Source organism: Pseudorasbora parva, chromosome 21 (assembly GCF_024679245.1).
Source record: "Pseudorasbora parva isolate DD20220531a chromosome 21, ASM2467924v1, whole genome shotgun sequence".
Taxonomy (NCBI): Eukaryota; Metazoa; Chordata; class Actinopteri; order Cypriniformes; family Gobionidae; genus Pseudorasbora; species Pseudorasbora parva.
In genome coordinates this window covers 4925810-4951447 of record NC_090192.1, presented here as the reverse complement: position 1 = coordinate 4951447, position 25638 = coordinate 4925810, and the positions used below count along the sequence as shown (strand labels likewise).

The 25638-nt window shown below is 37.1% G+C and overlaps 1 protein-coding gene across 2 annotated transcripts in view; it reads left to right on the top strand.

The window, feature by feature from the left end:
* The window catches only part of wnk4a (WNK lysine deficient protein kinase 4a), a 65614-nt gene that overhangs the window by 2159 nt on the left and 37817 nt on the right, over positions 1-25638 (top strand). For both annotated transcript variants that reach the window (XM_067429191.1, XM_067429192.1), the window contains 2 exons: positions 24536-24708; positions 24801-25021. In XM_067429191.1, the coding sequence (XP_067285292.1) occupies positions 24536-24708; positions 24801-25021 (394 nt within the window). The remainder of the gene's footprint in view (positions 1-24535; positions 24709-24800; positions 25022-25638) is intronic.

Below are 25638 nucleotides of genomic sequence, written 5' to 3'. Positions count from 1 at the left end.
GGGTCTATGGATGGGTATATGTGTGGGTTTTCAAATCAGGAATGGTGAGAGAATATTGTGCTTAGTACCTCATTGGTCAGTAGGCAGCAAGGTCTTTTGTAACCACTAGAACGCATTCGACCACATGAGTGTGTACACTACGAAAGCAATCCGGTCGAATGTGTTTTCCACTGCCCCATGTCCCTGGAAATGGTCAGAAGTGGACAAGCTCAAAAAGTTTTAGAGTCTGTTTACACCTGTATTTGGATTCGTCCACTTGTTATCCGATGGACCAAAACACTCTTATGTTTCTACCCAAACTCGAGTCAATATCTTGATGGAGAAAATCAATGGGGTTTCTACTTCTAAAGCCCTGCTGTTCACTCTGGTTCAGTCAGGCTCTTTATTTGTATCTACAATCTATGCGGGATCAGGTGCACACAACAAGTCGCTCACGTCCATGTGCAAAAGCCAGTTTCTGTGGAGGGCAAAGTGCTGTTTTTGTTTTTGATGTTGTACCTGATTTGTGAAATCCCTTGTCCAGATTTGCCTATCTTCTCCTGTTTCTCTTTGACCTTGATCAGCCTTCTGTCGACCAGCAGCCATCGTGCACGTCAGAGTCAGGCAGCCACGCGGTCACTCTTTCCACACTTAACTGTGTTAATACATGCCTTCCACATGTCTCTACGTTCATTAAGAGAGATGTCTCTCGGGCAGCCTCCTGCACAGGAACTAGTTTTCTCTCACAGTCCACCAAGAGACATATCAACTTTGTTTCAGGCGTTTTCCTAAAATGCCCTAAAAACAAACGATTCAGAATACAGAGCTGAATGTAAAATGAATGCTGATTGCATAGTATAGATTATTTGGTTTTGGAGGAATTTTATGAGATTGACTTTTAATTGCAGTATTGTTTGGCAAATCTGAGCACAGTTTGAGACATGATTTAGATTTTTAAATCAGAAAACATGGACACTTTAGAAAAAAAGTGTTTTTTGCTAGTTTCAGCCCAACAAAGTTATAATTTTCCTGTCCATTGTCACGTTGTTTAAAAATCAAATGCACTCGCACTCATCTGTTCACCCTTGGGTGTCAGGTGTGTTCAGGCGCATTGTTGGCGTGTGGCTATTTTGAGGAGCTGAAAACGACTGACCATTGACCAACACAAACCTGCTCTAAAGTCAATAGCGCAGTACTTTTTGTGTTGTTTAAAGGGTGTGTTAGTAATATGCACCTGTAGGCGGGTGCACATCCCGCGTGCTCTCTGCTTATTACACACACAGGGATGCGCAGCAGCACACACATTTTTAAATATTAAAAATAAAAGGACTCCTCTCTGGAGAAGCATTCAGTCTTTCCGTTCGCAAATTCTACCTAAATTCTATTCTGCGAGCGTAACTGGCTTTTAAAGGGAATGGGAGATGAGACTGATTGGTTTGTTGCACGATACGCCCAAAACACACCCATTACTCATTAAGAGACTAGGGACAACCCTTTTGGACCATGTGCTGTGTCGACCGTTTTTTGTTGTTGTCATTTTACTAGAAAAAGTGGATTCAGACAGAGCCTAAGTGCACCTGCGCTTCAGACCCTGCGCTCGGATCGTTAAAATAGGGCCCTCAATTTTAAAATTGTTGTCGTGGAAAAACAGTTGAAATATAAATTAGTTAATAATTTAAATATATTAAACAAATAATTAAATAATATATTATTTCTTATAGAACAGTTTTCTGAATATAGTATTTAAAATTTTAGATCATATACTTTTAAAATGCAGTGAAAAATGTGAAAAGACATTTATTAAATGATTGCATTTTTTCGAAGTGATGTCTTTATATACTTTTTGAAGCTTGAAAATTCATGGATGGACAAAAATGAGAGAATATTAAAAAATTGCTTTATTTATTTATTTTTTGAAGATTAACTAAAGTATAAAAAAACTATCCCTTTAATGGTTTGGATTTCATTTAAAAACTACGCTGGCTTTTGGAAAACATGTTTTGTTTTGATAGGACTGATACGAGTGGAACAAGGCTGAGTTGGCAGAGTTATTCAGGAGTGTAAACAGGGATTAAATGTGCACGTGAGGTGATTTCTTTGCACCTGTTGCTTTCTAGCATCATGTCGTCCTGTGATGATGGGGGTTTCTCAGGGGAAAGTGAGGCCGGGATTATGGCTCTTTTAAACCCGGAGCTGGGATTGATGGTGTGAATCAGGACATGCTGATATGCAGGTGGCCTACAATTCAAAACACTCCAAATGCTCCCAAAGTCTGAAGGGCACGAGGGGATTGCAGTAATATCAACTTGAACTAAATTAAGGGATGAACATGAGCTTTGGGCTTGAGATTGAAGCACAAAAGGGATCTTTAAAGGATTAGTTCACTCAGAAATGAAAATTCTGTCATTATTTAGTCAACCTATTTATTCAATGTCATTTCAAGCCTGTATGGCTTTTCTTTCTTCCACTGAGCACAAAAGGAGATGTTCTGAAGAAGGTTCACTCTTCTCTTTTTCCATACAACAACAAATAATGGGCCTGTGAAGTAAAAACAACAACAACTCAATACATCATAAACACATTATAAAAGTAGTCATGCATTTAAGACTGACATTTATATCATTATTGACTGATAACTTTTTTTTAAATGGAAAAATTATACAGCAAATTCTGAAGATTAATGGGCTTAGAATTACATGAGGGTTAGTAAATAATGATGTTTTTGTGTAAACTATCTCTTTAATTGCTATAATTTTGTTTTGTGTTCTTTTACTTTTTGTATTATTATTATTATTATTATTTATTTGATTAGTTTTATTTTATTTAGTAGTTATTTTATTATTTCCACTGAATGAAACGGAGATATGTTGCCTAATTTTGTTTCAGTTGATGTTTATTTGTGACCCTGGAGCACACAACCAGTTATGAGTCTCACGGGTATATTTGTGGCAATAGCCAACAGTACTTTGTATGGGTAAAAATTGTAGATTTTTCTTGTATGCCAAAAATCATTAGGATATTAAGTAAAGATCGTGTTCCATGAAGATATTTAGTAAATTTTCTAATGTAAATATATCAAAATGTAGTAATATGCATTGCTAAGGTCTTAATTTGGACAACTTTAAAGGCGATTTTCTCAATATTTCTATTTTTTTTTCACCCTCAGATTCCAGATTTTTGTATCTCGGCCAAATAATGTCCTTTAAAAAAACCATACATCAATGGAAAGCTTATTTATTCAGCTTTCAGATGATGTATAAATCTCAATTTTAAACAAATGACCCTTATGACCCTTATGTTTTGTGGTCTAGGGACACATTTTATTCCAAGTATCGAACATGCTTTTATGGTTTTAGTGAATGATAGTAAACCTGAATAGCAACTAACGGGATCAAAGGGAGCTTCAGGCTAGAGATTGAACGGCGGCAAGTTTGTGAAGACATGCAACTGTGACTCATGAATATGTTTTTGCATTCTCAGTAATTAGTGAGCAACTGTTGCTCTTGAAACACTAGATCATGTATTGGACGCTTTCCTGCTGCTTGCTGACGCTTGTTAAAGCAGGTTAAGCTAAATCGTTCTTGGTGTGAGTGTGTAGAAGAGCCAGTCCCTCTGCAGGTCTTAATCAGCTCTGATGGGATTTCGCATGGCTGCTGCTGCTGCTGCTGTCACTCGTGCTGCCGTCTCTGACCGCCAGCCGCCGGTGGTCTGACCTTTTCTAATCTGACCTTCTAGATCAATTCTCCTCATTTGGTGCTGCAGACACAGTATCCACGATACCCAAACAACAATAGGCCGCAGGCCGGTTTTCACCCTGTGGGTGAAGAATTTCGTCCTTTTGTCATACTAGACAATTTAACCCAAAGTGACTTACAATTTAGGAAGATTTCGTGCAGTTTGTCATAAGAGCCAATCGGTTTTGTGTGTTCTCACCTCATCCACCTTTACAGTTTTTTTCACTGAGCTTGTCCCTTAAAGCATTAGTTCACACAAAAATTAAAGTTCTGTCATTACACAGATGAAGATATTAGTGTTGAAATCCGATGGCTCAGAAAGGCCTTCATTGACACCAATGTCATTTCCTCTCTCAGACCCATAAAGGCACTAAAGACGTCGTTACAAAGCCCATCTCACTACAGCGGCTCTACAATCAATTTATGAGGCGACGAGAACAGTTTAATCAGTGAATCGATTCATGATTCAGATCATGTCATGCCAATGTCACGTGATTTCAGCAGTTTGGTGGTTTGACACACGATCCGAATCATGAATAGATTCACTAATTCATAACGGTTCGAAACTTTGTTTTGAAATCGGCACATCATATAAGTCGTTATTCCATTTTTTTGCGCACAAAAACTATTCTCGTCTCAATTCGAGCAGCCGAGTCTGTAGCCATTTTCAAAAAACATCTTAAGACACATCTTTTCCAGCTAACAAATGAAGACTAGCACTTAACTATTCAGTTCAAATTTCTGTTTGTTTGTTTGTTTGTTTGTTTATAAAAATGTTTGTGTATTGTTTGATTAAATGAGACTCCTTACAGCACTTGTATGCGGTTGCCTTGCTTCTATTGCTCTCCTCTTTTGCAAGTCACTTTGGATAAAAGCGTCTGCTAAATTAAATGTAAATGTAAGGAATTAATGACAGCATTTTTGAGTGAACTGCCCCTTTAAGTGAACGTGACAGTTAAAAAGAAAGCGCAAGTGTAATTGTATAATGGATCCGTGCATCAGGTCTTATTATGAGCTGCCATATTATGAGATAATATAAAAAATATCGATATGGTAGTTTTTTTCTAACAGTATCACTCAAAATTGTCCCCGGTGAAAATGCTGAGTGGCTAAATGAGCACAAAAGTTAATGTCAAGCCCTAAGAGTTCATGATTTGTGATATATTTTGATGTTTGCTTCAAATATCTCCAGATGTTTGGCTTTTCTGACATAGTAAATTTGCTTGGTTGCTCATCTGGCACTTGCAAGCGTTTGTCCCACGAAACAAGTCACGATAAAAGACTTGTAGAACCAGCTTTAATATGGCTAAAGCCTTTTTATCCCACACTTGCTTCTGTTAACATTATCAGTTAGTGTGTGTAGATGGTTCGTTATTTTCAAACACATTTGAGCATTAACCTCTTAGCCCCCCTCAGTGGTCATTTCTGAATACCACAATAAAATGAAACGCTGCCAGATTCACGTTCATCTATTACAGATAAACATGCTTTTAGCGCCACTCACCGGACATTTCACTTTTGAAAGTGTTGTGAAACGTGCAGAAAGCAGCGTAATATCATTTTGCATGTATTGGCAGTCACAATATAATGATTTCAAACACATGAGATGTGAACATCTCACATGGGAATAGCATGGCGGTGTTGTGGATTTAGGAACACAGTTACTCCGCAACCGCGTTCCTATCAGAGCTTTCCCAAATAGGGCAGACTATGGCCAAGAGAACGATCCACATCAAAGCATTCAGTGCTAAGTGTTGCACATGTGTAAAAGATATGAATGCCATTGCTATTAGTGCCTCATGGGAAGGAGAACAAGTTATTCTTTTATTCCAAGCAAAGAGTTTTTCTGCTGTCCTTTCTGAGAGAAAAATCTAATATTTGCATTGATTTGCAGCCTAGAGTATGTGTCTGGACCTCTGTAAATTTCCAGTAAGCCGTCTTGTGCAGTTACCCAGCGCTTGGACCTTGTCCATTCACTTCCTGCGGGTCGAAAGCTTTGCAGGGTAATGCAATTAAATATGTGTTTGTCAGTAAAACCGCAGTGCTGTAGTTATAGATGACAGCTGACATTCAGACACTCTGCTGTGGGATTTTCCTTTGCTTTGCTCTTAGACGAGAGAGAGAGAGAGAGAGAGAGAGAGAGAGAGAGAGAGAGAGAGAGAGAGAGAGAGAGAGAATGAGCCTAAGATGAAAAAGAAGTGTGCATTGAATGTGCATTTGTAGTGTATTTAAAGTACATAAAAAAAACACTTGCAGGTAATATAATATTAATGAAATAAAAAGTCACTTAAAGAGAGTACACTTTCATGACAATGTTTCTTTTAAAAAGTGCACTTTGTAATGATGTCAAATTAAACAATTTACTTTCAAATCTTTTGTCATGCTTTAAAGAGGTACTCTTATTCTTTTAAAGTATATAATTTCTGTAATGAATACTCTTTTTAAAATTATACTTTTTCACAAGGGACATTTCACAAATGCTCAACTTGAATCTAATGCATAGACAAGCACTCAGACAGTTTTAAACAGACAAAATGGTGGCAGATCAACCATTTTATTGGGGCTAAATTGAACCCGTTCATAATCAATAATTTCTCAGTATGCATCCAGTCATGCTCATAAAGAGGTTGAACATTGTCGCCTTCGGGTGCTGGCTGCTTTGATATGCCGATATGAAAAAAAAAACCTGAAAAAAAAAAACGGTCTGATATGCTTTAATCAGTTTTTGACACACTTTTTAACCTCTTTGATTGTGTGTTGGTGAATCTACTGAATTACAAAGCAAACTATGTTTGGTATCAGGAGAATCTGTTTCCAGTTAGTAATGTGAAGTAGAAATGCATTGACTCTGAACTGAAACTAAAAGTGGTGGAATCTGAACAACTTAATTCATATTTCAAAAGTAAAAACGTAAAAATAAGGTTAAAAAACAGTTCACTGTTCATCAAATACTACCAAGTGATATAAATAATTGATAATATATAATCATATTTATTTTACGAGATTCATCCTAAGGCCTTGATTATCAAAGTATGATTTTTCTGTCCACATGCCCTGTCGCTTTATTTCAGGCTGCATTAGTACATAGCTTTTCTTGTAGTTATAACAGCCCTTATCAGCACATGTTGATCTTGACATCCACGTGAGCAAGTAAGGCACTATGTACTCTTCTTTTTAAGTGACAAGTGGCTGCTGTTTATCTGACTTTGTCAGCTTGGCTTTTATGTAAGCATTGCAAGAAAAGAGGTCTTTCAAAAATGACTGCCAGTATCTTATCAGCATCTTCCTGCTGGACAAATATACCCCCTTTGGGTGCAAAAAGAGGCGGAGGTTTGCAGTGATGTTAAAACGCCTGTACCATCACGTAAAGCTGCTGTACACTATCTTCATGACTGTACGTTCTGTGGAAACTGATATTGGGAGATTACAGCTGTTTCTTGTGAAAAAGCTGCAAATAGTGTGTGTGTGTGTGTGTGTGTGTGTGTGTGTGTGTGTGTGTGTGTGTGCGTGCACTTGTTGTTGTGAAATATCAGGACACAAATGAAATGTGTATAATGACATGGGTATGACAGCTATTACAAGGAGAGGGTGAAATATGAGGACATTACCCATGTCCCCATTTTTCAAAAGGTTTATAAATCATACAGGATGAGTTTTTTTGAAAAAGTAAAAATGTAGAATGTTTCCTGTGATGGGTTTAGGGCCAGGGGCAGTGTAGGGAGATTAAACAAATGTTTTGTACAGTATAAAAACCATTACACCTGTGGAATGTACCCACATTTCCTCAAGAAACGTGTGTGTGTGTTTGTGTGTGTGGGGGTGGGTGGGGGGATTTGCTTGCTGATGATGCAGTGCAATTATGCTACAAGAAAGCAAAATACTATATTCTGTAAATTTGATCTGAACATTATTAAATTTATAGTTTACCCAAAAAGTCAAAATTTACAAACGCTTTAAAAGTTTGAGTATCTGTAAAAATATACAACAGGATTTAATGAGTATTGAATAAAATTTCCTATAAGTGTGTTAAGTAAAGTTATCAGGGTGTGTGAAACGTTTTTAAGAAAACCATCCCTTTTAAACCTATTAGCCATTTCAAACCTCAGTATACTTATTGAAATATACTTTTATTTATTTTTACCTTTATTTAACCAGGCAAATTACTTAAGAACAAGTTCTTATTTTCAACAACAGCCTGACGGTAGAAAGATCTCCTGAAAGACCTACAAACATATTCTGCAGTACACACATATAAAACATTCATTTAATACATTTACCTTCTGTAATAAAAACACTCCTTAGTAGTTTTTGAACACTGAAATTGAAATATATGATTCTAATTTCAGTGACTTTTGTACTAAATTCCAGTCATTAGGAGCAGCAAAACGAAAAGCTGAACGGCCATAAGCGGTTTTCTTTTTTGGGATAGTTAAAAGAATATGATGAGATGATCTGGTTGTATATGTACTAATGCGAGGTAGAAGCAATTCTTGAAGATGTTTTGGTAATAAACCTAACAGGACTTTATAATGGACTTGTACTAAGTAACTTATTGAAATAATATACTTAGATATTTTCGGCCACTTAATTGCATGTTATTTACAATTAAACAAAGTTTAAATTGATATTATATGAAGATAGTTGAAGTTAAGAGTGTTATTTGAGCCACAAGTACATTTTTATATGTAATTTCATTATTACTGCTAGTGTCTTTGAAATATAGTTAAAATGTATTGCTGAATATACTGACAAGCGTTTATGGTAAACTGCTACGATATACTAAGTACATACTATATATTCTATCAAAACTTGTTTGACATGTATTTAAATATATTCATAATTACACATTTGTAATGATGAAGTTGGAATTTAGTTTAAAATATATTCACTTTAAATGTAATATTGAATAACACTACAGTTAAAATTATAATGAAGTGCTTTACAGGCGCTTTAGTATGTTAGTCAACAAAATAAGTGTACTTTAAAGCAGGACAAGGAAGATTTTTTATGATTTAAAATGCACTTTAAAGTTAAACTTTTAATTTGACAATTAAAAAGTGTTAAACATGTCTTTAAGTGACCTTTGATTTCATTTATTCTATTATATGTGAGTGTTTTATAAATGTACTTTTAAGATTTGACGTACACTTAAGTGCACTTCTTTTTCACAAGGAAACAACAACAAAAACATTTGACCTACATCTATGCAACTTGCCTTACTGTAAACCCTTATTGACGCATCCGAGATTTGCTGAATGGGCATGACTTTAAAGCTAGAGGTCACTGATACGAGTCTTTGACGTCAGCCAAAATAATGATGACAAATATACAGTATGTTATCACTATGAATCAGTATTGGGAGTTTCAGGTAACACTTTATTTCGTTAGTCCACTTTAGACATTCTACTAACTATAAGTAGCTTTGCAACTACATGTCAACTAACTTAATTAGAGTACTATAAGACTGTCTGCGTAATATCTGTTAACACTTTATTAAGTGACTTTGCAAGTACACGTTAACTTATTCTACTAACCCGAACCCTAACCAAACAGTCTACTAATACACTGAGAGTTAGTTGACTTACAGTTAGTAGACATCTTATATACTGTTTGCGACCAACAACATCAACATTTAAAACCCTGCTTTTGTCATTTGCCTGGTGAGGTATTTTGAGGAAACAAATAATCTTTGTTACCGCACATTATCGTAAGAATGACTCATATGGACTTAAATGCCCCTAACTCGATTGGTTTCGGTGTTGAAGGGGTCTGAGAATATGGAGAAAGTGATCTAATGGAGTGCCTTTTGTGTTTCCAGTCAATTGAAAACACAATATTTTAAAGGTTTTTTTCCTAAACAGGAGATGTCTGTTAAAAAGAGAGCTCACGAGGGAGGGAGAAAGTAAGAGTATCAGAGAACAACCTTCCATCAGAGAACAAAGAGCGAGCCTCGTCAGTTTCCAAACCGTTTTCCTCAGAACGAACACTGCCAGCGATCTAACTATCACTTCATTGTGCTTTCATAATGTCCTTCGCAGCTTGAGGAAAACATTGAGTCATTCTAATGAAAACACCCATACCCAGAAAATCAATAAATCTTAGTGGAAATAGACCAAAAAGATTGGCAAAAAGCATCCGTTTTTTCCAGACCACATAATGTAAATTGCAGGAATAAGAAAACCCCCATATGGATAACATTTCTTCATTTCTTCATCCATTGTGCTGTATTTCTTAATCAAAGCATTTTTATTAGTAATCTCACACTGTATATAACCACTTCAGAGTAAAGTGGTAACATCTGAATGAACTCGTTTTATTCAAGTAACAATAAGTATTTAATTAATCAAAAGTAGAAATAAATCTTACAATCTTTAGAGGACATTTGATTGAAGACAGCACTTACTGTAAGTGAATGCATTGTAATTTTAGAGTATGTTTTACAAAAAATAATATTTCAGTCTTCTAAATGTAATGTTTAGTAGAGTGTGTACTTGCCACTTCTTTGTAATTACGTTATATTTACTAACAATTTCTGGGTTTAAAATTGTTTCTGCCCCCATTTATTTCAGTGTATTGCTTGTTTATAATTGTAACGGGTTAAAGAGGGTTGACATTAAGATGACTGGAGCATTGACCCACTGACAGGTGAAGTGAATAACACTGATTATCTATTTATCACGGCTCCTGTTAGTGGGTGTGATATATTAGGCAGCAAGTGAACATTTTGTCCTCAAAGTTGGTGTGTTATAAGCAGGAAAACTGGCTAGAGTTACGATTTGTGTGAGTTTGACAAGGGTCAGAGCATCTCCAAAACTGCAGCTCTTGTGGGCTGTTCCCGGTCTGCAGTGGTCAGTATCTATCAAAAGTGCTCCAGGGAAGGAACAGTGGAGAACCGGCCACAGGGTCATGGGCGGCCAAGGCTCATTGATGCACGTGGGGAATGTATTCTGACCCGTGTGGTCCGATCAAACAGACGAGCTACTGGAGCTCAAATTGCTCACGAAGTTAATGCTGCTTAGGGTGCCCATACTGACCCGTCCACCACTGAAAGCACCAACAGTGGCACGTGAGCATCAGAACTGGACCACGGAGCAATGGAAGAAGGTGGCCTGGTCTGAGGAATCATGTTTTCTTTTATATCACGTGAATGGCCGGATGTGTGTGCGTCGCTTACCTGGGGAACACATGGTTACAGGATGCACTATGGGAAAAAGGTGAGCCGGCAGAGGCAGTGTGATGCTTTGGGCAATGTTCTGCTGGGAAACCTTGGGTCCTCCACCCATGTAGATGTTACTTTGACACGCTCCACCTACCTAAGCATTGCTGAGACCATGTACAGACTTTCATGGAAACAGTATTCCCTGGTGGCTGTGGCTCTTCCAGCAGGATAATGCTCCTGACACAAAGCACAAATGCTTCAGGAATGGTTTGAGGAGCACAACAACAAGTTTGAGGCGTTGATTCTCCAAATTCCTCAGATCTCAATCCAATCGAGCATCTGTGGGATGTGCTGAACAAACAAGTCCAATCCATGGAGGCCCCACTTCACAACTTACAGGACTTAAAGGATCTGCTGCTAACATCTTAGTGCCGATACCACAGCACACCTTCAGGGGTCTAGTGGAGTCCATGCCTCGAAGGGTCAGGGCTGTTTTGGCAGCAACAGCACAATATTAGGAATAGGTCATAATGTTATGACTGATTGGTAAATATGTAGTTAAATAAATGGAAATGCTTGTAAATGACTATTAAATATCCATTTGATTTAAAATTATTGAGAAGAGACTGCTTACCTGCATCGAGACTCTTTGACCCATTTGAGGGATTGCAGCAATTTTATTAATAACTGTAAAGTTTAATGATAGTCAGAGAGATTGTCCCATAATGATAAGAGGGACATTCAAGAGCAGGTCAAAGATAATAATATACAAAATCTCCAGCTGTGAAAATTCAGCCCATGAACCAAGAGGCATGAATCTATGCTTCATGACGTCTGTTACCTTTTGCTGCTCTGGCCTTTTTAAATTGCCTTCTATATTTAATGCAGACTGTTAACCTTAGGGCAGTGTACATCATAAGTTTGTGTGAACAACACGTTTTCTGAGCGGCTGCATGTTCTGAAGAGATGGTTAAATGAGCAGTCCTGACCTTCTATGCAAGCCTCGGAAAAGGAAATGTCAGAACTAACCATCTGCACTTAAAGCGGACGCTTTCTTACGCCAGCTCTGTACAAGAACAAGCCTGTTGTGAAAGTTACTCTGAGGCCGATAATTGAGCCCAACAGTGCGTCCTGTTCCGCTGCTGCCTCTTTCTCTTTCATTAAAGGGACAGTTTACCCTAAAATGAAAATGAAGTCGTCATTTACTCACCTTGGTGATGTTGCAATGCCATATGTCCTTCTTTCTTTTATGGAACACTAAAGGGAAACATTTTAAGAAATGTCACATGTGAGTCGAGTGTACAGTGCGATAACAAGGTGCACGTGCTGTGTGTTCTGCACAAGATCACACAAAATATGTCAATGCTGAAACTGTATCGCCTTAAAATATGGAAACACTTTAGGATAATAGTCATTAGTTAACTTTAGTTAATGTATTAGCTAACATGAACTAATGATGAGCAGTACATTTGTTACTGTATTAGTTGATCTTTGTTAACATTAGTTAATAAAAATTGAATTGTTCATGTTAGTTAGGTCTACACAGTGCTTTAAATAATGTTAACAAGATTTTAATAATGTATTAGTAAATGTTGAAATTAACATTAACAAAGATAAATAAATGCTTTATAATTGCAGTTCATTATTAGTTAATGTTTGACTTTTATTCTAAAGTGTATTATAACGGTATTAATTACGGCTGCATAATTTGTTGAATAAATCACATTGCGGATAGTTGTGATATGATAAACATCAAGGCTAAATGATCAAAAAGGCATAAACTCCAGATCAACAGTTTCTCTAACAATACTTCACAATGCCACACTATGACAAACCAGTAAACTAGAAACTCTACTAATGTGTGTGTGTGTGTGTTTAACAAAGATCTCTTAGGAAACTATTTTTTACACGATTTCTCCAAGGACACTACTCATTAAAACAATACGCTAACATGCTGGACATGGGCAGATCAGATATAGATAACTGTATGACTAGCGATAATATTATTAGTATTAATAGTAATATCTATAATATTTCAACAATTTAATGAGCAATTAGAAGCTTTAAACGGAGTACTAAATAATAAATCAATGCTTTTGCGTTCGCTTGCAAAATCTGTTGAGCTCTTTGCGTTCTCGAGAGTTTTGACAATTTCTTTTCCCTCAATGTCTTTTCCTTCACCATGTCCCTTTAGGGGATCCATACCTTTAATTTAACAACTCCATTCTTTGCCTATTTCCTCTGACTGTTGTTTTAAAGGTTTACCCATCCAAAAAATGGAAATTCTGTCATCATTGTCGAATGTGTCGAATGAGCCACAAAAGGCCGTCTTCTCTCCACTGACCTAATGAGTGAACGCTATGAGAAGCGCACTAGCCAGACGGGATTTAATTTTGTTGGCCGAAGACCCAAGTGTAGTTTGAAGAGGAAAAACATACCAAGCACAATGTTCTCTCACCATTCCTGATTTCTAACACACACTCAAAGCGTTCGGCAGGTCTAGCGGCTGTCAGAGCAGAAACGAAAGCTGATGGTCTCCGTATGGTTTTCTGTTTTCTCCGGGCCTGTTCATATGTAAATTGCGTTAGCTTACTTCATCCATTTTAGATCTGAAAAAGTCCATACATTTTTCAGGACAGAAGTGGTTGAAAGAGGACAAAAGAGACACCAGGTGTGAACGGGAATGTGTCTCGCCGTCTACTCGTGCTCTTAATACCAGCTGTAAACAGGGCCTTAGAGGTCAAACTGTAGTGCACTTTGACTTCTTTATGCCTCATTGACTTGATGATGATGAATGTGACTGTTGAGTTTTCAGTGTCTGGATTTCTTTTTTCCTTTATAATTTGTCTGAATGTCAAGCCTTCCTAATCGAATGTGAAACTGCTTCTTCTCAGTACGACTGAAATGTCTCACTGGACAACCATCCCTTATACTGTGACATGAAGGCGTGTGTCCATATTGTGTTAACCTATATTTTTCTGTCTCTTCCTTTCAGTCTGTTCAGCCTCACCTCTCTGTCTTTGTGCCTGTCACTATCAGTTTCTCTCACAGTATGTGTCCCTGCCTCTGCTTTTATAAATAGTAACACTATCAGCTCTTGTATGAGAGCACAATGCCAGTCATTTGCCTGTGTGTTTCCAGAACAAGCTAGTCATAATTAGAGCTGATATGAGTTATGGAGCTGAACATTTTATTTATTTATTCTTATGACCACATTTAATAGTGGTGATAGTGCTTAATATATCAATATCTTAGAATAAACTCAAAATAAACTTAAAAGTTTCAAATAATATTTAAAAGTTATGTTTTTGAATGAAGGTTCTCATGCTCAGCAAGGCTATATTTAATACAGTAAAAATAGTAATACTTTGTAAACAATTTAAAGTAACTGTTTCCTGTTTTAATATTTTTTAATTTCTGTGAAGCAAACTGGATTTCCAGCATATCCAGTCTTCTGTGGCACATGATCCTTCAGAAATCATTATAATATGATGGTTTAAAGTTGCAACAATCACAAATGATTCTCTTATGCTAACTTCTTTTAAATTGCAATAGTCTTTCAGTTGCGTTTTTAATTAAGTCATTCACAATGCTACATGGAAAGTGTTGATTCACTCATAAAAGACTTTAGCTATTTTCTTGAATCAAAGTTTGTAGTGTTATATGTTTCATTTCATTGCTAATTGGTTTAGTCCTTGCCTTGGAAGTATTTGTTGAATAATGTTTTGAAATCCCTGTATACAAAACGATTGAGAAAAATATTTCCAGAACCAAGGTCTATAAAGTGGATGGTCACTGTTGTGTTCTGTAGATGAGTGTTGTCAAACTAACCTTCATTTAAAGACTCAGAGGCTGACTCTACATACGCACACACACTAACACACACACAGACAGATAAGAAGGGACATTTTGTGCAGCCTAGATCCACTTGATGAATACTGTACAGCACCGCTGTCAATAAATACAGTGAAACGAAACCCAGCTGAAGGATAAATAAACTCTATGATAGCTATAATACGGTGAATATTATGAAACACATCCTGCTGACATTCCACTCCGAAATCAATTTGAAGTTATTTTTGTTCTTTTCTTAGGGGTAAAAAGTTTAAATATCTTTGCTGCAGTACACTGTCTGTGAACATCCTGACGCCCCCACTGATGAGAGTGGCATTTAGATGAATACGTGCTGCGTGCTTTCCTTTTAACAGCAAAATACACACAACAGCATAGTGATGTGCAGTCATTTTCACCAGTTCTGCACTCCAGTCCACTCCAGTCAAGTCATGTTTATTTTTCTATCACTTAATACAATAGATTGGTTTAAAGCAAGCATCTTTACAGTATTAGGGTCACATTTACTAACAGCCTGTGTCTGCATAAAAGCCCTCTACTGTCAGGATTTACTAAAGACACGCAGTGAGAAATTAGCGCTGAAAAGGTGTGGACGGTTATTTTTGCGGCTGACATTATTGCATATGCATTTGTAGGAGTTTCCCTTTCAGACGAAAATGTATGGCAGGAGAGTATTTATATGAATCATGCGCAGTGATTCACTGAGGTTTGGGCTCATGTTTGCGGCTTAAACCAGACTCTAACTGGTAGATTGCGTTGATCAATATGAAAATGATCCGGCTGCATCTGTGTCCTTTAATTTGTGTCATCAGTAGATCACACGCAGAACTTTTCAGTCCCATCTGCATTTTTTGCGCTCCCACGCTAATTTGCCCCGTTTAGTAAATCTGGCCCTTAAACATAAAAAAAGTCAGTGACGCTGGCATATTCCTGCATTGCATGTGTTCATCGCTGACCGGTGATCCCTACCCATGTGGAGGTCTTAAACATCAACACTTCTTATGTAACACCCACTGGAGCTGGGCCAAAACATTTTCAGCCTGGATTTAATCACACACACACACACACTTCTGCAGACCCCCACGACCAGACCACAATATCATTTTCACAGACGCGTCGAGAGTCCAAGTCCCAAAAGCGTGAGCATTGTGCAGCCCACCATCATGCCATCAGCAGACCATGCCGTCAGATGCAGGATGATGATTTTTTCAGACTTTTCAGAAATATTTGACGAATGAACATCATGCAACCGGTGCAGTGTGTGTTGAATTTAGTAAACGATGGCATGCAAATTCCCTGGTAGTGATGACAAGAGGGCCAAGTACATCAAACATCATCTTTTATGATGAGCATGTATTTAATTTCCAAATTTATATTTAAATATTAAAATTCAATTTAAATGATTAAATTAGTGTCAAAGGCATGCAGTCAAAAATGGCAGGGTGGTTAAAGGTGCGGTATGTAAGAATGACAGCTAGTGGTTGAAATGGGTTCCGCAGTCCAAATTCAAAATATAGTTTGCCTAAATATCTGCAAACATATGATGGTATTTTTATGCTTCAGTACAGTCACAAACTTACATACAGCACCTTTTAGCTGTCCTATGATGATAATGTAGAGGAAATTGAATTAATTCATGATATTTATTAGCTATAGTACATGGACCTAATAGTAAAAACAATCCATTTTAAAATATCACACAATGTCTGAATTACTCTTATGTTGATTTTGCTGACTGACATTTAGACATGTTTAAATCAGGAGTGCACGTGTTCAGTTATTATTGTTCTGTTATTATAAACACTATAATCCACACTAATGTAACAGATATCCTGCAACATGTCAGAGCATATTACGCCTAAACTTATGAAAGCTTAAGGGCAGAGTGAGAAATGTTTTCCAAAAAGGAGTAGCAACAAAGCATTATTTCTTCTTTAATATTTACAAAACAGTATTTTAGAGTAAAAAACCTTTCAACAAAGTATACGTAATGTTCCATCCAACTAGAAATGTCAGGAAAATTAAGCATAGTGTCTGAGGATTAAACTTTCTACCTTGTATTTCAACAGAAAATTGGAGCCCCTGAAGCATTTATATTCATTTTCATAATGATCTCCCTGCATCGTCGTCATCTTCTTCCAGTGCTGTTTACTTGCTGGAATGAATGATTTTTTGTTGTTGATGTTTCTCTGAATTCGGGCATAATATTACGTAACTTGAGGTTTACACTTTACGTCAAAGGACTCAACAGAGAGACTTTCGTTGTCTACAAATGTGCTCGGTGTCATTTACGAACCTGATGCAATATGCATGTGTTGATTGTTATAAGTCTGATCCGTTTATTCCATTTGCTGGCGGAGGCCAGAGACGTGAAATATGTTCACCTCATCATGTGTTTAATAGCGGGAGTTAGGTAAGTAATGCAGTGGTAGTAATAGTACACTGCAAAAATGACTTTCTTGCTCAGTATTCTTATCTTGTTTTCCAGAACAAATATCTCAACGTTTCCTAAATCAAGATAAATTAGCTTGAGAAGCAAAATGAAAAATGAGTTTGGGCCCCAATGACTAAACAAAAATATATTATGAATGTCAATGTGGTCAATCAATTGATTGGTAACCGGCACTCTTTAAAATATATTTTGTGTTCACCAGAAGAAAGAAGGTCAGGTTTAGGAACATCTTGAGGTTGAGTAAATGATTACATCATTTTAATTTTTGGGTGAACTATCCCTTTAAGTCCTGGTTTCACAGACAGGGCTTAGATCGAGCCAGGATTAGGCCATTCATTTTTAGGACATTTAAGTGGCTTTTATGAACATGTCTTGTGAAAACATGAACATGAAAAAAACCTTACTGATGTGCATCTTGAGACAAAACAATGGATCTGACATATTTTAAGATATGCTAGTGCAAGTTGCTTTCAGTTAAAACAGCTCAAACATGCATGTTAGTCTGGGACTAGACCTACGCCTTGTCTGTGAAACTTAACTAATACTGTCATTTTGATTTTCAAGTAAATGTAACCTGATTTATTTGTACTGCAACCAGACAAAATGAATACTAGTAATCCGTGTTTCTGTCATGGACTCGATCATTCAATGATTTATCATTATATTTATATAATCTGAAGCCATTCTTCCCCTAATAAGGATTTAGCTTTGCAAGCTTCACTAATAACATGGAGATTTACTCTGCTTTTCTTAAAGTTTTTAGGATTTGTCGTTTGAAAAATGAGAGTCATTTCCTAGAATACGGTCTGTAACTTTTCTTCTAATGTTACACTGGATTTGTCCGTGGCGTAGAGGTCTGTGGAATTAATGGACGTGGTTTGGCCGGCGTTTTTGAACCGATGCGTTCTGGTCTGGGCCGTTTGGAGTTAAGCAGCGCAGTGAAACTGCTGGCCCGTCCTGCTCTCAACCCCCAGCGGTGTGCTCTGATTGAACCCACATGTGTTTCTGTACATGTGTTCTTCTGAACATTCACGGATATTATAGCACAATGAGGCAATTTATAATAAAATGCTATCCAAAAACTTACATCAGCATATCTTTTAATAACAAACAGAAATGCAAGTAAAAGCGAGCACTAAACTAAGATCTTTTAAATTGATAGTAACCGTTTATATAATAAAACTAAAATGGAATAAATACTAAGATTATGAAAATAAAACCACTTCCGATTTGCAACAACGCCAAATTCATTTGCATATAATAACCAGGGGCTGGATTCACAAAATACTCTTAAAAATAAAATTCTGCTTAATGCCATCTTCTTATTCTACAACAAGACAAGTCATAAGGAAATGTGTTATTCTTCAGAACAGTGTTCTTAAAAATCATTGTAAATTACTTTTTAGAGTTAGAACAAGCTCCAATCTGTCTTAGATCCCCAAAAGTAAGATGTTTCATGTATTTATTGGGTTGCATTGAACTAATTGCTGTAATTAAGCATTACAACATAACGCTTCCTGCATATAATACATATCATGCAACACCTGTAGTTTCATTCATAAGAACTTTTTACCGCACAGCAATGATGTGTTCAGTGTGCCAGTAACAAAAAACAGATAGTGAAGCTCAGCTTTTTCACAGTGTCCCATATGCGTCTACTTTTCTTTTGTCCCACACATACGTCAAGAACAAAAGCGCTACCATATGGCTGAAAAGCCTTTAGTTTCCTTCTTTCAATCATGATAAGCCTGTAGAGGTTGTTATGTGTCATTTTGTAATCACTACCTCGCTGTGCCTTAGGCTGTCCTTAACTCAAGCTGCTGTTTCTAGGCCGGTATAATCCTTCAGGATTGCTCCCGGTTAAGCCCACCGTGTATCAATCATGCTGTTCTAGCGTGTTTTAACTCTGCAGGATGTCCCAGGATGTTAATTTGAACCATTTAGTACAACCCTGCGCCTTAATTAAATCACCAATACATATTTTACAAACTAGCTGTTCAAATAAAGCAATGAGCCACAAGAGTCTGTGCCTTACCGAGATGACTAAACAAGTTTTTTCAAATTATTCAGCTTTTTTTTACAGCATAATCTATGAATGTGTAATTCCCATGTTCCAACAGACCATAGTTATAGAGTGGGGGTATGTGGCAAAACTCATTGTCTTTATGAATGAGTCATTGAGTCATTCATTCAATGACTGAATGACTCAAAGTTCATTCAAAACACAGAGTAATTCAGGAGCAAAAGTGGCTGCGTCCGAAATTGCTTACTCTGAATAGGAATTTATTTTAAACAAATGCTTACTTTGCTAACTGTTGTCATTGTTGTGTCACCTACTCAGTGGTTTTGATTCACTGCCATTCATAAATCCTCTCTCATGTCCATTGAATGCAGACTTTAGAATCTCGCTTTTCGCATGCAGTGCTTTTTTGACCCACTTAAATATGCGTTAAAGGCACAATATGTATGATATTTGGGTTAAAATATCCAAAGAAACACTAGAACAGTGTTATATTTTGTTAATGTGTGTACTTGCATTATCTCAAATGTTTTCAAGAATGTTTAAATCCAGAGAAATAAACAACTTTAACCATATATGTGTCAATGTCAGAAAATGACATATTGTAGCTTTAAGTACTTTATGTGTACTTTTATTGTGATTGAAATAATGGTTAAAGTACTGCTGAATGTAATGACAAGCTATCATTGTAAACTAAAATATACTTTAATGTAATTTATAATGAAGCTTGTATGTCATGTATTTAATTTTATCTGTCATTAGACATTTAAAATGATGACGTTGCAATTTAGTTCATTTAAAATAATTAAACTTTAAGGCCCAGCTTCACAGACCAAGTTTAAGTCTAGTCCCAGACTAAAATACATGTTTGAGCTTTACTGTCCATGTCCAGAAAGGGAATAAAAACATCATCAAAGTAGTCCATATGAGACATCAGTGGGTTAATTAGAATCTCTTAAAGCATCGAAAATACATTTTGTTCCAAAATTAACAAAAACTACGACTTTATTCAGCATTGTCTTATGGTTATGAATCAGTGAATTGATTCCTGATTTAGATTGTGTGTCAAACTGCTGAAATCACGTGATATTGGTGATCCGAATAATGAATCAATACGCTGATTCATAACTGTTCAAATCTTTATTTGAGGATTGAAAACAAAGCCGGAAGAGAAGACAATGCTGAATAAAGTCGTAGTTTTTGTTATTTTTGGACCAAAATGTATTTCCAATGCTTCAAGAGACTTTAATTAACCCACTGATGTCTCTTATGGACTACTCTGATGATGTTTTTATTCCCTTTCCGGACATGGACAGTATAGTGTGCATACACTTTCATACGTTGTCGGACTAAATATAAAAATATCTTAAACTGTGTTCTGAAGATGAACGGAGGTCTTACGGGTGTGGAGCGACATTAGGGTGAGGAGTTAATGATATCAATTTCATTTTTGGGTGAACTAACCCTTTAAGTGTGTTAAAAGACGTATTTAAGTAATACTATCTGCAAGTAGAGTTTTTTTTTTTAATATACTCTTAAGATTTTAAGTACACTACAAGTCTTTATTGAAAGTGCACTTTTCTTCTTTGACTTTGCTTCAAACTAATTTCATTAGCAGAGCAATTGACAATATTGTGTCTAAAATGTAATATTCTCATTATTAACTTCTTGTTTGTGTACCAGTGGTTGAACTTACAGCTTGTCAAATGCACTATTTTTGTGGAAAACTCCTGTTTTAGTGTTGCTTACTCTGGCTTATAGGAAAATCGTCTCTGCTTTTAGGAGGCACTGGAAAGTCAAATGCATCTTTATGATATTTACATCCTGGAAAAAGGTTCTGGTTACCTAAATACGTGTTCATGCACTTCTTCGTATAGGCTCTGCTGGTGACAGTGAGGCGCACCCGACACCCCTGCACCTCCGTCAGTTTGTTTTCACAGCACAGATATAGTCCTACAGAGTGTATTTGAGGAGATAATGACATTAGCTCTGCTAAAAACTCGCCTGTGTGTATGAGAAGGTCTCGGTTGCATCACAGATATGAGGCAGGTTAAGGGGACAGAAGCTCAGTGTTAATTGCACACATACTTAAGTCTGAAAGGCAATCCTATGTTGACTGAAAATGCAGAACTGATGTTTGGAGTTGCTAATAAGATTAGTGCCATGTATATGTATCATGTGTGTATGTTTGCCTGTGTTTTTGCAGTGGTTGTTGGGAGATAGGGCCCTGCTTCAGGTGGACTGAAATATAGCGTGAGTTTGTTCACTGAGGGCCTCAATGTGTGCGTAAGACCAACAATGCTTGTCAATCATTTGGTGTCAAAAAGCCTTGGGCCTAGTCTAGGGAAAAACTAGTTATGTTGGGTTGGGAGAGAAACAAGTTTGAACATGAATCAATAATTCATTTTCCCAAGAGGGTAAAGTTGCGTCCATTTTTTCTTTAACCCCCCCACAGGGAATAAACCCTTAATTCTTTCCTCTAGAGTTTCAGATACGATCTCAACACTCTCTCAATTATGCTCAATAATTTGGTATCACTGTGATACTATTATTTGTTTTTAGATTTAGATTTCATACTATTTTATTTAAGTTTTAGTAGTTTTAGTTCCCATTGTTAAATGAAAATAGTGACTAGCTGAAATAAAATAAAATATTTCAAGGACGTTGTTTATTTCAGTTATTTGAAATGAGGATGCCGCCACTGGACTCTAGAGCAGTGGAGACGTGTTCTCTGAAAGTGACCACTCACACTTCCAATCTGGTAGACGAGTCTGGGTTTGGCGGTTGCCAGGTGAATGGTACTTGCTTGACTGCATTGTGCAGAGTGTAAAGTTTGGTGGAGGGGGGATAATGGTGTGGAGTTGTTTTTCAGGGTTTGGGCTTAGTTCCAGTGAAAGGAACTCTTAATGCTTCAGCATACAAAGACATTTTGGACAATTTCATGCTCTCAACTTTGTGGGAACAGTTTGGGGACGGCCCCTTCCTGTTCCAACATGACTGCGCTCCAGTGCACAAAGCGTCGGTCCATAAAGACATGGATGAGCGAGTTTGGTGTGGAGGAACTTGACTGGCCTGCACAGAGTCCTGAGCTCAACCCGATAGTTCACCTTTGGGATGAATTAGGGCGGAGACTGAGAGCCAGGCCTTCTCGTCCAACATCAGTGCCTGACCTCACATATGAGCTTCTAGAAGAATGGGCAAAAATTCCCATAAACACACTCCTAAACCTTGTGGAAGGCCTTCCCAGAAGAGCAGAAGCTGTTAAAGCTGCAAAGGGTGGGCCAACTCCATATTAAACCCTACGGATAAACAATGGGATGTCATTAAAGTTCATGTGCATGTAAAGGCAGGCGTCCCAAAACTTTTGGCAATATAGTGTACAATGACTTAAATACACTTTTTCTGGGATATGTATGTTGTTATATTTAAATCATGATATTTTGATATTTTAGGGGGTATAAAATCAAATACGTCAGGGTGAAACAACTGTCCTGATGTCACGAAGAAAAAATACTCTATAATAGAACATTGAACAGAAAACCTTAATTAGTGCAGCATAATCTTTATTAATCATATATAATAATCAATATTTTGGTTAACATATTACAAAAATTGGCTGCCATATCGAAGTCATGTGGTTTAACCAACATGCAGGAACATGCATGAGAAAATATAGCAGGAAATGATATCATAGAGAAGACCTCTGTCGGTCCTCATGACCGCGTGCCAAGGTCAGTAAGGCTCTTAAAATATTAAATAGTTTGACATTTTTATGACAAGGAATGGATAGTTCTAGTTGTAAAATAGCATGGTACAATTCCCCAAATTTTGTATTTGTGATTTAAGAAATCACGATTTTTAAATAGGCCTACTTTTTTATCGTGATGAGTACATTTAAAAGCCTCACAATTATTAAAACAACAATTACCCATTTTAGAGATATTCAGTTTAATATTTTTTTTAACGAATTGTATAAATATTAGACAGAGCACATGTCTAGGAACATTTCAGAGTATACAGTACATGATAGATTTATAAAGTATTTTCCCCTTCTTTTTCTTGGACACTCATATTTGTTTCAGATTGTCTCATTTGTGTCTATTGTTATTTCTCCTAAGGAATCTAATGAGAAACATCTTTAAATACAGAGTTAAATGTAGCGCGGCCTTTAGCCCTCTGCCCCTCTCCCGTATGTTTTCATCTCTGCAGTGGTCACTCGAGACATAAACACACACTACTTTTCCCAGAACTCGTTGAATGTAGGATTCATGGTGCTTGAGCCGGTGTCTCTGAGGAGTTTTCCATCCTCCGCACACGGCTGAGAGGCCCAGGCCAGCTAAATCAAGCCTTTCATACCCACCAGAGGACAGAAATGGCCTTGTTGCCAAGTAATTGCTTGTTTGTAGTACAGTTGCTAAAGTTTTTTGAAAAAACCCTATGTTTAGAATGGGATCTAATTATGTGACAAGGGAAAAATATGATTATGGTACACAGGGTGCTTCATGTAAATTGTGATATTTCTTGTGGTGGCAACTGTCTTGCAGGTTCTTATCTGTTTAATGGTTTTTTAAACACTAATTACACGCTGTTATCTGCCAGAATATGCAGTGAATCATGCTTACTGAGGAAGGATGTACGTCATAACTCCCTGAAACGCCTCCGTTGTAGTCTTGAGTTTTTTCTCTGGGAACGAGCATGTTCATTTAAATAATTTCCGCTCAAGGCATACGCAAAATAAAGTGGCGGGATGGGATAGTTCACCCAAAAAATGAAAATTATGCCATGATTTACTCCCCCTCAAGTCATCCTAGGTGTATATTACATTCCTCTTTCAGACGAATACAATCGGAGTTATATTAAAAATGTCCTGACTCTTTCAAGCTTTATAATAGCAATTCTGTTTTGAAGTCCATAAAAGTGCATCTATCCATTATATTACTGCTCCACACGGCTCCGGGGGGTTAATAAAGGCCTTCTGAAGCGAAGCGGTCCGCTTGTGTAAGAAACACATCACACTGATCAAGCAGACCAACCAGAGCACGCTTTTTGAAAGGAGGGGCTTCATAAAGATAGGAACTAAACAGAGCGTTACTGACAGACTGGAAAGAGATGAGCTGCACCAATGGATATTATGTGAAAAATTATGTTTTTTTTTTACATTCAAGCATGAAACCTATTCTAGTAGAGCCCAAAAACAAAATCAAGCTCCTCTTTAAGAACTTTTAAGTCAGTAATTTTCAGCCATTTTTTTATTTTATTTAAACTTTACGTGAAGTGTCCTCTTGTAGACTTAAGAACTTTTATTCTATAGTTATTTTTTCTACTCTTACTCTTTTCAGACTCGCAAACTGACCAAAGTGGAGCGGCAGCGCTTCAGTGAAGAGGTCGATATGCTCAAGGGTCTTCAGCACCCAAACATTGTGCGCTTTTATGACTCCTGGAAGTCCACCGTGAAAGGTCACAAGTGCGTCCTACTGGTCACTGAGCTCATGACTTCTGGCACTCTCAAAACGTGAGTTTGTCCTTCATCTCAGTATCTCGTATCATATAATTGCCTCTTTTGTGGTGCTGAGGTGAACTTTGATATTCTTTCTAATTTTCTAGGTATCTAAAGCGCTTTAAAGAGATGAAACCGAAGCTCCTACAGAGGTGGAGTCGTCAGATCCTTAAAGGACTTCACTTCCTGCACACGCGCACCCCTCCCATCATTCACAGGGACTTGAAGTGTGACAATATCTTCATCACAGGGCCCACAGGAAGTGTGAAGATCGGGGACCTTGGACTGGCCACACTCAAGAGGGCAAGTTTTGCAAAGAGCGTAATAGGTGAGTCATTCAGACTACTGCAGTTTCTCAGGAATGATTTATCTTACATCATGAGATCTTCAACCTCATTATGTTTCAAGTTTCAAATTAAACATTACATTTTACATTTGAGACCTTTAGTCAGTATAGGAACTTTAAAGGGTTAGTTCACCCAAAAATAAAACTTTTGTCAATAATTACTTACCCTAATGTCGTTTGACACCCGTAAGACCTCTGTTCATCTTCAGACACAGATGAAGATATTAGTGTTGAAATCCGATGGCTCAGAAAGGCCTTCATTGACACCAATGTCATTTCCTCTCTCAAGACCCATAAAGGCACTAAAGACGTCGTTACAAAGCCCATCTCACTACAGCGGCTCTACAATCATTTAATGAAGAGACAAGAATAGTTTTTGTGCGCAAAAAACGAAATAAAGACTTATATAGCGATGGCTGATTTCAAAACAAAGTTTTGAACAGTTATGAATTGGATCGCGTGTCAAACCGTCAAACTGCTGAAATCACGTGACATTGCCGATCTGAATCATGAATCGATTCACTGAATCATAACGTTCGAAACTTTGTTTTGAAATCGGCCCATTACTATATAAGTTGTTATTTAGTTTTTTTGCGCAC